The sequence below is a fragment of the Gobio gobio genome, assembly GCF_949357685.1.
Source record: "Gobio gobio genome assembly, chromosome: 20".
In the NCBI taxonomy this organism is placed as follows: domain Eukaryota; kingdom Metazoa; phylum Chordata; class Actinopteri; order Cypriniformes; family Gobionidae; genus Gobio; species Gobio gobio.
This window is the reverse complement of record NC_137113.1, coordinates 20577600-20592250: the sequence shown is the minus strand read 5'-3', so window position 1 is coordinate 20592250 and position 14651 is coordinate 20577600. Positions and strand designations below refer to the sequence as shown.

The following is a 14651-nucleotide window of genomic DNA, read 5'->3' as shown; positions in this document are numbered from 1 at the left end:
GTAGATTTGGAGAAGGCATTCGACTGTGTTCCCCGTGGCATCCTGTGGAGGGTGCTCTGGGAGTATGGGGTCGCCGGCCCCCTGCTTAGGGCTGTTCGGTCCCTGTACGACCGGAGCAAGAGCTTGGTTCGCATTGCCGGCAGGAAGTCAGACCTGTTCCCGGTGCATGTTGGACTCCGGCAGGGCTGCCCTTTGTCACCGGTTTCTATCATAATATTTATGGACAGAATTTCTAGGCGCAGCCAAGAGCCGGAGAGTGTCCGGTTTGGGGACCATACAATTTCGTCGCTGCTTTTTGCGGATGATGTTGTCGTGTTGGCCTCCTCAGACCAGGACCTTCAGCGTGCACTGGGGCGGTTTGCAGCAGAGTGTGAAGCGAGAATCAGCACCTCCAAGTCCGAGGCCATGGTTCTCAGTCGGAAAAGGGTGGATTGCCCACTTCAGGTTGGTGGAGAGTTCCTGCCTCAGGTGGAGGAGTTCAGGTATCTTGGGGTCTTGTTCACGAGTGAGGGAAGGATGGAACAGGAGATTGACAGACGGATCGGTGCAGCTTCTACAGTAATGCGGTCGCTGTACCGGTCTGTCGTGGTAAAGAAGGAGCTGAGCTGTAAGGCAAAGCTCTCGATTTACCGGTCGATCTACGTTCCTACTCTCCCCTATGGTCATGAGCTGTGGGTCATGACCGAAAGGACAAGATCCCGGATACAGGCGGCCGAAATGAGCTTTCTCCGTGGCTGGGCGCTCCCTTAGAGATAGGGTGAGGAGCTCGGTCACTCGGGAGGAGCTCAGAGTAGAGCCGCTGCTCCTCCACATCGAGAGGAGCCAGCTGAGGTGGCTCGGGCATTTATTTCGGATGCCTCCTGGACGCCTTCCCAGGGAGGTGTTCCAGGCACGTCCCACCGGGAGGAGGCCCTGGGGAAGACCTAGGACACGCTGGAGGGATTATGTCTCCCGGCTGGCCTGGGAACACCTCGGGGTTTCCCCGGAAGAGCTGGAGGAAGTGGCTAGGGAGAGGGAAGTCTGGGTGTCTCTGCTTAGACTGTTGCCCCCGCGACCCGGCCCCGGATAAGCGGAAGATGATGGATGGATGGATGGATGGAAATGTGTGGTATGAAAAAATGAACAGTGAACCATTGAAACGTTTGCTTGTAACTTGGCGCCTCAGCACCAACACGTGAACAATAAAGAATCGAATCCAGCTTCCTTTTTATCAAAAATATAGACAAGACAACCAGCAAAAAAAGGTGCCATGCTTTGTCTCGTGGTGCTGTCTGATATTATATTCTTTACAAACAGCGACAACTTCATTGCAGATCAGACACACCGGCTTTGCATTCACAAAACCGGCCCGATGCCAAATTTACTTGCCGACCCATGCTGTACATTATTGTTGCTCTTCTATGCCCCTCCTTTCTGAAACGCGTTGATTTCTAAAAAGCTCATCGTTCTGAAAAGCACAGTGTGTGCATTGTGATTGGCCCAAATACCTAATGCGTCTGACGGAAATGTCACGCTTCTTATCATATTTGGAACATCCGCTCCCAAAGCAAAGCAATGACAGATGATAATGTCGGTCCTACCTTATCAATTCGAGCCCGAATCTGATCCGGATGACGCAGATGACCAAGCTGATCGATCAACGTTGCCAGCACGACTGGACCAGAAAGTATCAGATTGTCGTTTCTACGATAACAAATGCGAACTTACCAAAGACGTAGAAATGGTCTGTGCTCTCCCAGGGGCTAGAAACAGTCCTCTGAAAAATGCGCAGCACACAGTCGAATATTTGGGTTGTACTGTTCTGGATCAGTGTTGTAACTAAAGCTTAGCCACTGTTTTCTAATTGTCCCCTCTTTTGGAAGGCCAAAGAATGTAGTTTGGCTTTCGCAAATGAAAAACACAGCATCTCCACAACATGACGGCACGGGCGGCAACAATACTACTAGCATTAGTACTAGCACTAGCACCAACATGAATTACACGCTTTTCAAACTACACATTCTCAGCATGATTATGTTCACTGTATTGCTTTAGTAACAGGTTCATATTAAATCTAAAAGGGAGATCGATTACACTGTGACTGTCAGGCAGTGAAATGCAGCTTTGCCGAGCTCAACATCTATATTTAAAAAAAGGGGAGGACCTGCTCGATATGTCTTCCTGTTTCAGTGGAAATTACGCACTGAATAACTCTGAACGTTTCAAGGCACTTCAGTGAGCCTTTAAGGTTGGAGCAGGATTGGACACCCCTGGCTCACAGTTAAAAATGAAGCCATTGCAATGGTTGCTCTTCGGCTGCCAGCTCGGCTTTATATCCCATTGTATAAAACAATCACTTGACCTTGTTTCCTAGAGCATTTTTATTCTCTCGTGGCACAGTGACACAGTTGATCTTTATTTAAACTGATATGGTTGAGGTCAGATTTGCTAGGACTGCTGTTACCGCAGTCCTACACTGCAGCCCACTGCAATAATGCTAAGCTGTTATTGATAAGTCATGGTGCTTCATTACCAGTCCTTATAAAGTCTCAATGGGGATCTGTTATAGTCATTACTTGGCATACAGTCTCATTCTTTGCATCATTTATGCTTGTCACTCACTTTAGAGGCAACTGCTGGCTTAACATAGTGGAATGTTTTGCATTTAGGTCTAGTCATGTTTTTTTGGGTGATGTAGTGTATAGTACATGGTCTACTACAGTATTAAGTTCTGGATCCAGCTGTACATTTCCTGTTTACAGTCAATGAGCGACCAAGGCCTTGACAAATCCCTTTTGGAGCGTCTCAGGAGATCCGAGAACTCCCTTTGCTACCATCAACCCTGTTATAAAATAGACAGCTGTTTCAGTCACATGTACAAATCAAAATATGGAAAAGTACCCTTTAAGTGTGCATGATATTTAATAACTCGTGCTCTCTCCAGTCTTTTGAAAATGTTTTAAAGCTGCACATCAGTACTTGTGACAGCTGTCAAACAGACTTCACTAGCGAACCTTGTGTCTAAGTAGTTATACCATTTTCTCAGGCACATAGGACCTTGGGAAGATTCTCTGATGGGATTTTGAATGTTCTTTCTTTTGTTTTGATGAATTTAATCTGGCTTTAGTGTAGTCGTGTGTGTAGAGTAGCTCTGACCTGATTAGTTCCGTTGTAACTGCATAACTCTTTATTTACTGAATGCTTAGGTATGATAAATGCCTTCAATCAATAAATAACTCTCCAGACCCCAGTGTGCGGTTTTGACTCGCCTCATAAATGCCTCCTCTAATGAGTGAAGGAGAGAAAATTCTCATTAACAGACTGAAGGTTGAGCCTGCTTAATTTAACAGCTTTACTGTTGGTTACCGTGGTAATTACAGCCCCGCTTCTCTTTGATCTTGCCAGACAATGTTTCCCAGATTCTCCAACTCATCAGAGAAACAGCTGCTATATCAGAGAGACTCTCTCTATGGCAGGGAAATGAGAGACAGCTCCTCCATCACATGACACACGCTCTGAAGTCTAGATTTACAACTGGTGCCTTTGTTGAACACAATGTGCATGATTCCTACGAGATTTCAGAGGGACCGAGGGTAAAACTGCATGCCGAAGCTTAAAGGGGTAGTTCACCCGAAATGAAAATTGTTGTCATTTACTCGCCAGATTGTTCATGCTGCTTTTTTACAATGCAAGTGAGCAAGGGGCTGTCAAGCGGCAGAAATGACAAAAAGCCCCATAAAAGTAGCTTGTATGGGTTGTGTACTAGCCTGGACCGAACTTAGCCCTGCCCATAACATTTGAGGTTGGGAAGATCGGTTTGGACTTGATCCGTTGTGGAGCAACTATGCTCAAACCAGAGCTGTTCGGACCAAATTGTCAGGGCGGGTTTTATACGATGATGGACAGATGATCAACAGTAAGGTCACCAAAGAGCGCTTGGGTTGAATTTGTTTACTAAGCGGAAAACTTGTTCGTATATGCATTCACCTTTACTATTTCTCTCAAAAATGAGGATCGTGTTGGTAAGTACTCCGTGTATCCTTAAAATCGTGTATCGTTTACACTCATCATCTTCTTCTTCTACTTCTTCCAACGTGCGTGCAGTTGAGTTCTGTTGACAACTATGCGTTGCTCAACATGCGTCACTTACTCCGTTGCTCTGATTGGTTGTAAGTCTATTCAATTGAGTGCAGTGGCCTTTTTGCCCCATAATCAAATATTCTAACTAGAATCTGAGTATGACGACGTCAGGCTAGTTGTGTACTATATTCTGCTTCAAAATTTTAGTCCGTTCCTCACACAAAGCTATTGTATGAGTCATATGGGCTACTTTATTGGTATTTTCTTATATCTGGAGTAAGAAAGGAACGTTGTGAGTAAATGGTGACCTGAATTTTCATTTTTAAGTGATATATCCCTTTAACCCTGAGAGCAGAGAGTGAGAATACACTTGTCTGTGGAAATAAAAGCAATGTTGGCCACTGATCGCATGCAAACACAACCGTGTTTATGTGCAAACAGACTTTCTTTTTGGTTATACCCTATCTAGATAACCGTTGCTCGTCTTATTACTTCTTTAAAGCTATCCGAGTTCACTCTTAACTCTCTTGGGTCCCCAGACCTGCACAAGTACCGAGGCAGGAGTATCTGCATAAGCTTTGATGCTCAGTTTCATATTCTCTAACATTAAAAATGTGCATATTATAACAGGCTCCTTTTCCCTGGCCTCTCTGTTCTGATATTATACACAGAGATCTTTAACCACACCCTCCATCACTCAGGAAAACTTGATGCAGGTCTGTGTCTTTCTGCCTATGTTCCTGTAAAGTTGGCCTTCCTTGCTTTGTTCTCTCTTTTGTTCTTAGTTATTACCTCTAAGTTTTTTTTTAATTTAAGCCCAAGGTACTGAGTGAGTTAAGGCCCATTCGCACCAAGAAAGATAACTAACAATAAAAATAACTATAAAGTTTGAATAATCGTTCTCACAGCTATAACGTTGGAATCCTGTTCAGAGCTATTTTTTTTCTCTGTTGATGAACAATAAAAACATTAACTGCCAATTTGAATCTAGCTGAATTAAAAGAGCTCAATCATTTGCTGTGCGCTTAAAATAAACAGAATGTTATCATCTGTTGGTGTGGAAATATAGTATGTCTAATATAGTTACTATATAGTTATCTTTATAGTTATTGTCCTTTGTGGGCGACTGATGAAATAAAAGTAGTGCTGTCAATAGAATCATTTGCACAAAAACAAAAAAACAAAACATTTCATTTCAACACAAGAGCTGTTTTTTTTTGTCCAAAGTCATATTCAGTGGATTCCAATGTTGGTCCCAATTGATTTTACCTGTATGGAAAAAAAAAAATCAATGGGAGTCAATGGGGCCCAACAACTGTTTGGTTACTGACGGTCTTCAAAATATCTTCTTTTGTGTTCAGCAGAATAAAGAAATGTAGGTTTTGAACAACTTGAAGGTGAGTAAATGATGATAGAATTTTCCATTTTGGGTGAACTATCCCTTTAAATGTAGCATTAGCAAGCATTAGTACCATTATACTGAGAGGCAAAGAGACCGAAGTGTAGGGAAATTTGAAAATGAGGGCATAATGATGAAACAAGGAAAAGATGTTATTATGGGAGTTGGTTGAAGGTGGAGTGTGAGGGTTTGTGCAGTCTTTTCTACTGTGTGACCTACTTAAGGAATACAAAATGTCACACCAAACAGCAAAAGGTCATTTAAAGGTTCTATAAGGTGAATCACATAGACTTAGCCTCTGGCCACAGGCTTTCTTGGCCTTCCTCAGACACCGCCTGATTATTTTCTGGGTGAATGCTATTATCGAAGACCAATCATTTGTTTTCTCTCTTCTTCATTCTGTAATGTACATTTGAATCTAAATTCATAATTGTAGCACTTGGCCCCCTCCTACTGTGGACGTTCATGCAACATCAACCCAAGTGCTGAGAATCATTTTGGCTGTCGCAGTCACTTCCTCTCCAACACTTCACCGTAAAGGTGACACACACTAAGTTGCCCTTGGCGACTGCATTCCGTGGGTCAAAGTTCAATACCTTGATTTACAGCATCCTGTCTGGTCGGCTTTGCGGAAATGAGGCTCCTCACCACAGTGTCTTCAGCAACAAAAAAAATCACTGCCAAGAGAAATTGACACACGGTTATCTTTTGGCTCCTGAAACATTTCCACGAGATGTTCAATCATATTTTCCTGCAGATTCCAGACTGTTCCAGATGTTTACTGCTAATGTTATTTATTGAAACATATGGCTTAAGTATGAACAAGTAATATTCATATAAAATCATAATATTAATAAAATGTTTGTTTTTTTTCTATACAATTTTTAAGCTCTGAAAATAACAAAAAGCACCACAAAAGTGGTTTCATTTGCAGTTGTTTACAGTAGTACAGGTTTGACATCAGTTAAGCCAAACATCACTGGTTCTAGAGTCTTGTGATCATCAATGAAATCAAACCTGGTGTGACACATTTTGACACTATATTTAGATGCGCACCAAAGCGATTGAGATTTGAAAGTTGCTACGATTTTCACTGCATAACAAATTTCATTCTGATCCTCACAAAAATATCAGTTTAGTTTCAGCAACATTGGAACATACCGCATAAATCATATGGACCAATGCTTTTGTGTTGTTTTTTTGACGGCCCTTATTCCCATTCCCTTCCACAATTTAAAAAAAGAACAGCCAGGATATTTTTTAAAATGTCTTTGTTTTCAGCAGCATTTATGGGAGACATTCCTTTATGTATGTAGTGATTTACATTGATGGTTCAGTCATTGAGAATATTTTGGCTCTGTATTCTCTCGTCTTTCTGATGTGGGATGCTTTTCTTATTGATTAGTCCACATCTGCGTGTACAGGCAAGCCTGTAGTTTTGAAATTGGAATAGATTTTTTCCCTTCCACATTGATTGGCTCAGGTGACAGCTAATTACTCAAGAGTGTGTTTGTGCGTGTGTTATGCACAGTTGGTATTATTTCATGTGGTTCTTTTGTTACAGTGCTCTATTTGACTGACATGTTTTAACATGTGTTGGTTTGTTCCTGCAGAGCAGTCTTTTTGCAGGCACATGTACGTAGCGTGTTACGATGTACTGGCTGTTTGTGTTTTCATTTCCTCTGGTTAATATTTTGTTGCTGTGGCTGTCACAAGATAAGATACTGCAGGTGTGTGTGCGTGTGTCCATAAGTCTGCTGTGGAGAAGCAGTCTCTTTTAAACAAGGTATTAAAAAACAGATTAGCAAACAGTGGGATTTTCCATGAAAATGTCTCCTCTTCTGAGAAAGACGACTGACCTTTCTCTCACACACACATACGCACACATCCAAACAACAATGCTATAGGATAATCTAACCTCTTCATATGCATTTAAGGACAATATCACAGATACAGTGGTCTCAGAAAGCATTTAGACCGTATTTATTCAGTATTTCTAAATTAATTTTATTGATCTTATTTTGAATAATTCATCCATGGATATTTTTCTTGAACTAGTGACATTGTGGACTTCCCCAATCATTTAGTTTGCTTAAACTCTGCTTCACTCCAATGAACGTCACAATTCAGAAGAAAATCTCTATTGCTACCGAGTTTAAAAGTGTACATTTCATCACATGATGCAAATATCAAACCTAGTGGCATTTGCTATTTTACTTTGGAAAAAGCTTAATTTAACTGGAATTAAGCTTTTAAGTCTTTGACTTAAGTGTCCAAAAGCTTTTTAGGGCCACTGTACACTAACAGTCAAAGGTTTTGACACAACTGACTCAAAAATAGTTCCTACACTCTCAAAAAAAAAAAGGTACAAAAGCTGTCGCTGGGGCGGTACCTTTTCAAAAGGTACACCTTTGTACATAATGAGTGTATATTTGTAACTTAAATACTGGTACCTAAATGGGACAATAGTGTACCTTTTTGAAAAGGTACTGCCCCAGTGACAGCTTTTGTACCTTTTTTTAACTAAATAATTTTCATACTTCCATTTTGAATTATTACATAGTTTTAAAGACTTTACTAATATTCTAAATTGTGGAAAAGTGTATTAAATAAAGAACATGCAAGTGTGTCCAAACCTTCGACTGGTCCAGGGCTAAAACTAAGTAGGAAAGCTTTAAAAAAAAAAAAACTAAATTATCCGATAACGCTTCCTCTGGGTAAATTTGTTTGAACGCTTCCTCTGTCTTTTTGTTTTCATATCAAACAGATCAGTGGACCTTCTCTTTGAGCTGGGAAATTATTGTTGAATTCTCTGCAGAAACTTGGCTTAGAATGTTTAGCATGTGCAGTTTATTGTCTCTTCATCTTTTCCCTATTTTGTTTATTTTCACACGTGTTAACGACTTCACAGCGTGCCCAGAACAACAGGGGAATTAGCCAACGCGGGCTTGATTAAACAAGCGAAAATATGGTACAACAGACCTGTGTTGTGCTTCGAGATCGGGAAGTTTGTAGAGGCATAGAGATATGACAGATGTGCTGTGCATGTAAGTGTATGTATCTGAGGCAGTCAGAGCTCATGGCCGCTGGTTATGGATGTTCTAGCCAGAACGACCGTGTGTGTCCACCTCTCTTATCTCCTGCAGATCCCTTCCTTTCATCTCCTTTCAGACCTACAGGGTACTGGACAAACCCCTCCCTAAAATATAGTCCCCCACAACACACACACACGCACACCACACTCCAAGGCTGCTATCTCACTGCCACAGATGAGGACCTTCATGTACAGGCCAAATGACCACCCCCCTTATCCTCGTCCCACTACCACACACGCTTTAGAGTTGGTTCCCATCTCACCTGGCTCATTCATTGTCCCCTCCTCCTCGGTTAGCCATCTTGCCCTCCCTTATCCTTTCCCTCCTGTTGTTTTTCTGCCTTTGCCTTGACTCTAATCTGAGCCTGTGTGACATCTGGAATGTCCTCTGGTTTTGATCGAGATAGTGAGGGTGGGGGGGGAGACATCGTTGGAAAGCAGGCAGACACCTTTAAACACTGTAATTTAAAGAATCTATTTTGTTAATTATACAGCAGAGGTTCAGTTCTGTTCTCTGTATTTGTTTTTTTTTTTGTGCAGGATCTTCAGTGACAGTGTGGCAGACATGAAAACCCAAGAGCACCGTTCCAGCCCTCTGAAATCACACACACAGAGTGAGTATAGAGATAATAATATGCAGTCTTATGAAGCTCATCAGTACTTTTTGTTTAATGTACATCATACAGACAATTTTTTGTTTGGAACACATTCTGTTCCATTCAGCTCACTGTATCCATTAAAGGAAAGAATCATTTCTGTGTGAGCGTCCTGTAATCCTTAAACCTTATTTGCTAATTGTTCTCTCTGATAAATCGGACCATGAAGAACCACCATTAATGACACTGTAACCGATCACAAAATTGGTTACATAAAAATTAGCCACATGTTTTAAATGTTTGTGTTACTGAATTTAGATCAATATGAAATCTTTTAAGTTGGGAAGAGACATTAACTTCAAAAGTCACTTCCGAGGACCTGCCTATCCCTAGTAGTCCTAAAGAATTATACTACAAAATTAGACAATTTTGTAACATTGGCCCATCAGGTAAGTCCCCATGACCGATTAACCAACATCTGGCCTGCATTCCTTTACGCATGGGTGAGGTGTAAACACACACATATGCACACTAAATTCATGCTCACAAACACATTCTGGTTTTAGAACAAAAAACAGACCTACAAACAGATATATGTGGCGGCCGGAGCGTAACCTTTCTACTAACATAAACACCAGATCTCACCTTTGAACTCTTCACCTTTCATTCTGCTAATTGGTCTGTGATGCTCTTCTTTTTCTTCATGAACATTACTGTGGCTAAAAATAAATCCCTATTTCATGCACCAAAAATAGAGTACTCTCCTCTTCTTCTACTGTTCTCCTCTTTCCCTTTTAGGCCTGGTGAAAGCCAGCTCTGTTTGATGTTTCTGTTTTTAACCTAATTAATTCTATAGTAGCCTAAATGGGATTAGGAATGACCCTGCTTTGCACATACAGACTTCTGAAAAACTGTTGAAACCTCATTTACATTTTTTCCATCTTCATCAGAAATCTGATGACCGGATGCATTTATACTGAAAAATGCATATTTGCATTGTAAGCCACTTTGGATAAATGTGTCAGTCAAATGAATAAATGTAAATGTGTACTTTTTTTACACTGCTGAGCTCATATATTTCACATTAGTTATTTTTGACATCAACCATTATGTTAGGCAGGAGTCTGTAATGTTGTGTGGACAATCCTGATGTTGTTTTAATATGGTTTAACGGTTATTCCTGTTCATGTAATAAAGCTTCTACTGCTGGGACATTTTTATGCTTTAAAGTAGGGTTATTCCTTCTGCAAGTGTGTGTCAGTGCGAATTAGAAAGCATGAGAAGGTATAAGACTTAGTGAGCTGCAGCATGAACAATAGCGATTCGCTGAGCTTGAATCAAAGGGGGCTCAAACTCTGCCCCAGGGTGAATTGGTGTGTGTGTGTGTGTGTGTGTGTGTGTGTGTGTGTGTGTGTGTGTGTGTGTGTGTGTGTGTGTGTGTGTGTGTGTGTGTGTGTGTGTGTGTGTGTGTGTGTGTGTGTGTGTGTGTGTGTGTGTGTGTGTGTGTGTGTGTGTGTGTGTGTGTGTGTGTGTGTGTGTGTGTGTGTGTGTGTGTGTGTGTGTGTGTGTGTGTGTGTGTGTGTGTGTGTGTGTGTGTGTGTGTGTGTGTGTGTGTGTGTGTGTGTGTGTGTGTGTGTGTGTGTGTGTGTGTGTGTGTGTGTGTGTGTGTGTGTGTGTGTGTGTGTGTGTAAGAAACAATGAAAAGGAGAACAGGGTAAGACCTTTTTATTCACTTTAGTTACATGACAAAGTTGAAGGTGTTATCTTATCTTATTTTGACAGGCGATGCACGGCCCCACCAAATTAAGGGTCTCCAGTTTCGCAGCATTGCCCCCAAAGCCCCAGCAGTTGTTCCATCATCTGCAGTTCTATCCTGCCAACCTCCCTCAGCCCTTCCAGAAGCATCCACGGCTGTCAGCCCTAAATCCATCCTGGTCCCTGCCCAGAACTATGCACTCATGCAGGTGGCTGGACAAGAGGGAACCTTCTCATTGGTGGCCTTACCTCAGACACAACCTCAACAACCAATCCAGAAGAACCTTAAGCTACCTATTCCTAGATACCAACCGGTGAGAAGCAAGAGCGCACCAGAAAAAAGCAGTGGCAAGATGCCGAGTCCAGCCAAGATTTCTGTAACCACACAAGCTCAATCATCTGTTGTGAAATCAGAACAGAGTTCAGACCCAGTATCTGAGCAGCTTATGATCGACACTCCTACTTCGTCTGAGATCAACATTGCACCCTTGTTCCCAGGTTCACAGACGGATCAAAAAATGGAACAAAAGAGCGATGCCCGTCCACTCAAAAATCAGCACTACCCTTCTGGAACCTCCCTTGTTGCCACTGTCAAGAACATCTCACCAGTTAAAACGCAAATAGAGGGTCCAGCCTCGGCTGGCAGTGCCATCACAGTTCTCTCTCCCACTATCTTTAGCAAAGCTGTTCAGATCATTCCATCTCCACCCAAGGGCAAGCTGCCCATCCTGCCCTATGCCAAGGTGAAGAACTCCCTCCTGGTACCAGCCAGTCTTGCCAGCACCCCATTCTCAGACAAGCAGACTGTGAGTGGAGCCAAAAGCAGCCTGAAAAGCCCTCCAGACAACAACATCAAGTCCACAGACAGCAAAGTTAAAAGTGAAAGTCTGAGCCAAGACTACAACAACACCCAATTCAAGAAACCTGCAGGCAAGAAACGGGGGAGGAAGAGGAAAACCATGGAAGATATTCTGGCCTTTGAGGCCCGAAAGAAGAGATCCTTGTCATTTTTCAGAAGGAGGGTACCTGACAAACCTCCAGTTGGTGTTCTGAATTCTGCCTCTCAAGAAAAGTTGCTAGACATATCCAAAAAGTATCGTAGTATTCGTCCCAAGCCAGTACTGGTAATGGAAACCGCTATTCCACAACTTGTACCGCTTCCTTCTTTGTCAACACCAGAGAACCCTGATCAGGAGCTATTATTAGGACAGCAGATATCAGGAAAACCATTAAGTGCTCCCCAGTCGTCACAAGCTACTGATCAGCAGCCTGTGGCAGATTGTAAAGGCGGTGGAGGTGTGATGTACACAAGTCGTCCACTGCACCGATGTCCTACCTGCAGCAGGTGTTTCCAGTTCAAGCATCACTTGCAGAGCCACATGAACAGCCACAGTAACCTTCGGCCTTATGTCTGCCCGGTATGCAGGAAGGCCTATGCTCACTCGGGCAGTCTTAGCACTCATATGAAACTCCACCATGCGGAAAGCAGGCCCCGGAAGAGCCTTTGTTGTGAATTCTGCGATAAGTCGTTTGGATATGTGGGTGTCTACTTCAGCCATTTGAGAGAGGTGCACAGGGTAATACTCACTGTTGAGCCGTCCATCAGTCAACATGAAGAAAACATGTCTGTAGAAGAGTAAGTAACAAACAATGACTCTTGAGCGTTGACTCTTGCTAAAGCCTTCTTGTTCTTGACATAGATATCCCTCCTTGTCTTGCAGGTCTTCAGCAGCCGAAGAACAGGCCTCAGAACAACGTGTTGACCCAGTTGAGCTACAAATTAAGTGTGGCCGCTGCCAGGCCATCACACCTACCTTTGCTGACATGAAGCTGCATTTGTTGTACGTGCACGGAGAGGAGGTCCAGGTCCGACCGAGGGATGGGGCCATGCGCGGGGGCCGTGAAGCAGAGGATGAGCTGGTCAAACATGCAGCGCATTACTGGAGGCAGCTCAATGAGAAACGCAACCTAGTGCACTGCGGCACCTGCAATGAGGAGTTCTTCTCCTTTTCCAAGTTCAAATGCCACCTCCATTCTCACCATCAAGGAGCTAGAGAAGAGGAAGAGGAGGATGAAGAGGAGGAGATGGTAGGTCAGGAGGGCCATGTATTGAGGGGCCTCGATAAAGGTATATCCCTGAGGGTGGGATCTCGCTTTAACTGCATCCTTTGCAGTAAGGTGTTTAATAAGAGACAAGAAGTTATTGAGCATTGGAGGGCACAGCACAACTGTGAAAATCCCACCCTTCTTTGGGATGTCCTGGACTTCAAAGGGGAGAACAAGCCTACTGATGGGCCAAATTAACTGCAAATGGGTAATTTATTATTTGCTCCATGTGTTGATCTGTGTGGTTTATGCAGAAAAAAATCAACTAATAGACCTTTTTATGTTGCTGTGGTTTTGTTTTGCACTGTTTTTAATACCACAAATGTTGTTTTGTAATGCTCGGATTTTGTAATGTTTATTTGTTTTATGTTTGGTCTTTTTTTCTTTAACGTTTTAAGGTTTTATGCATAAAAGCATTATAAAATCATCCATAACATTCAAATCACAAACCCCAAATTCAGTCAAAAACATTTCCGTGGCCCAGCTGTAGACGTAATATAACTGCCAGCAAATGAAAGACCCAAGGATGATAATCATAATTTTAAGGTTTGTGGAGACATAGTGTGCTAGTAACGGCTTCAGCTAAAGTGAATCAGGTAAAACAGACTAACAAAGGCTCGTCAAAAACACATTGGCACTCAGACAAATTGAAAATTTGCAATAGACTGAATACAAATGGGGCATGATTAGCATGCTTGAAATAACATGTCAAAGAACATTCAAAGTAATACAAATTATCAGTGACATTCCGCAAACAAATAACCATAATCACACCGTTTCAGTCCTCCTTCCGCCACTAAAATGAATACTGCCGGAAAAAAACCTCTGCTGACAGTCTCTTCTCAGTCTAAGACAAAGAAGTCCACTAATAAAGATTTAAAATATCCATGAGAATATTAAAATTATTATTTGGCCAGTCTTTAACTTTTAGGTTTAGTATGAATGTGTGTGTGTCATAAATATTCTGTGTTGTATTTTTGGATGGAAATGTTATATATTTAAAATATTTTTCCATGGTGAAATGTGTGGTAATTTTATTTATATTATCAGTCTATTCCAACATATTTGTGTTTCCGTTCAGAAAAATAATTTCAGGGTAAAGGAATGTTAATAACCCTCCCAATTGTTATATATGTATACTTGTATAGATAGATTACAAATATATATATAAAAAAATACTATATACAGCTGTATATTGAAAATATATATTTACACAAAGACTTCCCCTCCTGATTTCTCAAAAAACAATTCATAATTAAATATATATTTATCTGTTAAAAATATCTTTTAAAAAAACTGCAACTTCAACTACACTACCAGTCAAATGTTTGAGCACACTTGACAGAGTTCTCAATGTTTTAAAATGCATTTTATAATCAGTAAAAGACAGCTACGTGTACATTTTTTTGTTTGTTGTTTTGTTATAAAACTAAACTTTTAATGAAAATGCAAAGACATGGACGATATTAGTAAAGAATACGCAGCTAACAAGTGTCCTGCACACATGGTATCTCCTTCAGAACTGTTTAAAAAGCATCCCAGGTGGATACTTCATAAAGTTAGTTGAGAGAATGCCCAGAGTGTGCAGAGCTGGAATCAAAGGGTGGCTACTTAAAGGCTAAAATACAATACACCATTTTTT

The 14651-nt window shown here is 41.7% G+C and overlaps 1 protein-coding gene across 1 annotated transcript in view; it reads left to right on the top strand.

The window, feature by feature from the left end:
- znf438 (zinc finger protein 438) overlaps nucleotides 1-14407 on the top strand; it is a 76464-nt gene extending 62057 nt beyond the window's left edge. The window contains exons 3-5 of the mRNA XM_079800993.1: nucleotides 9093-9166; nucleotides 10931-12539; nucleotides 12625-14407. Coding sequence (XP_079657119.1) covers nucleotides 9118-9166; nucleotides 10931-12539; nucleotides 12625-13207 — 2241 coding nt within the window. The 5' untranslated portion in view covers nucleotides 9093-9117 and the 3' untranslated portion in view covers nucleotides 13208-14407. The remainder of the gene's footprint in view (nucleotides 1-9092; nucleotides 9167-10930; nucleotides 12540-12624) is intronic.
- Nucleotides 14408-14651: the final 244 nt, after the last annotated feature.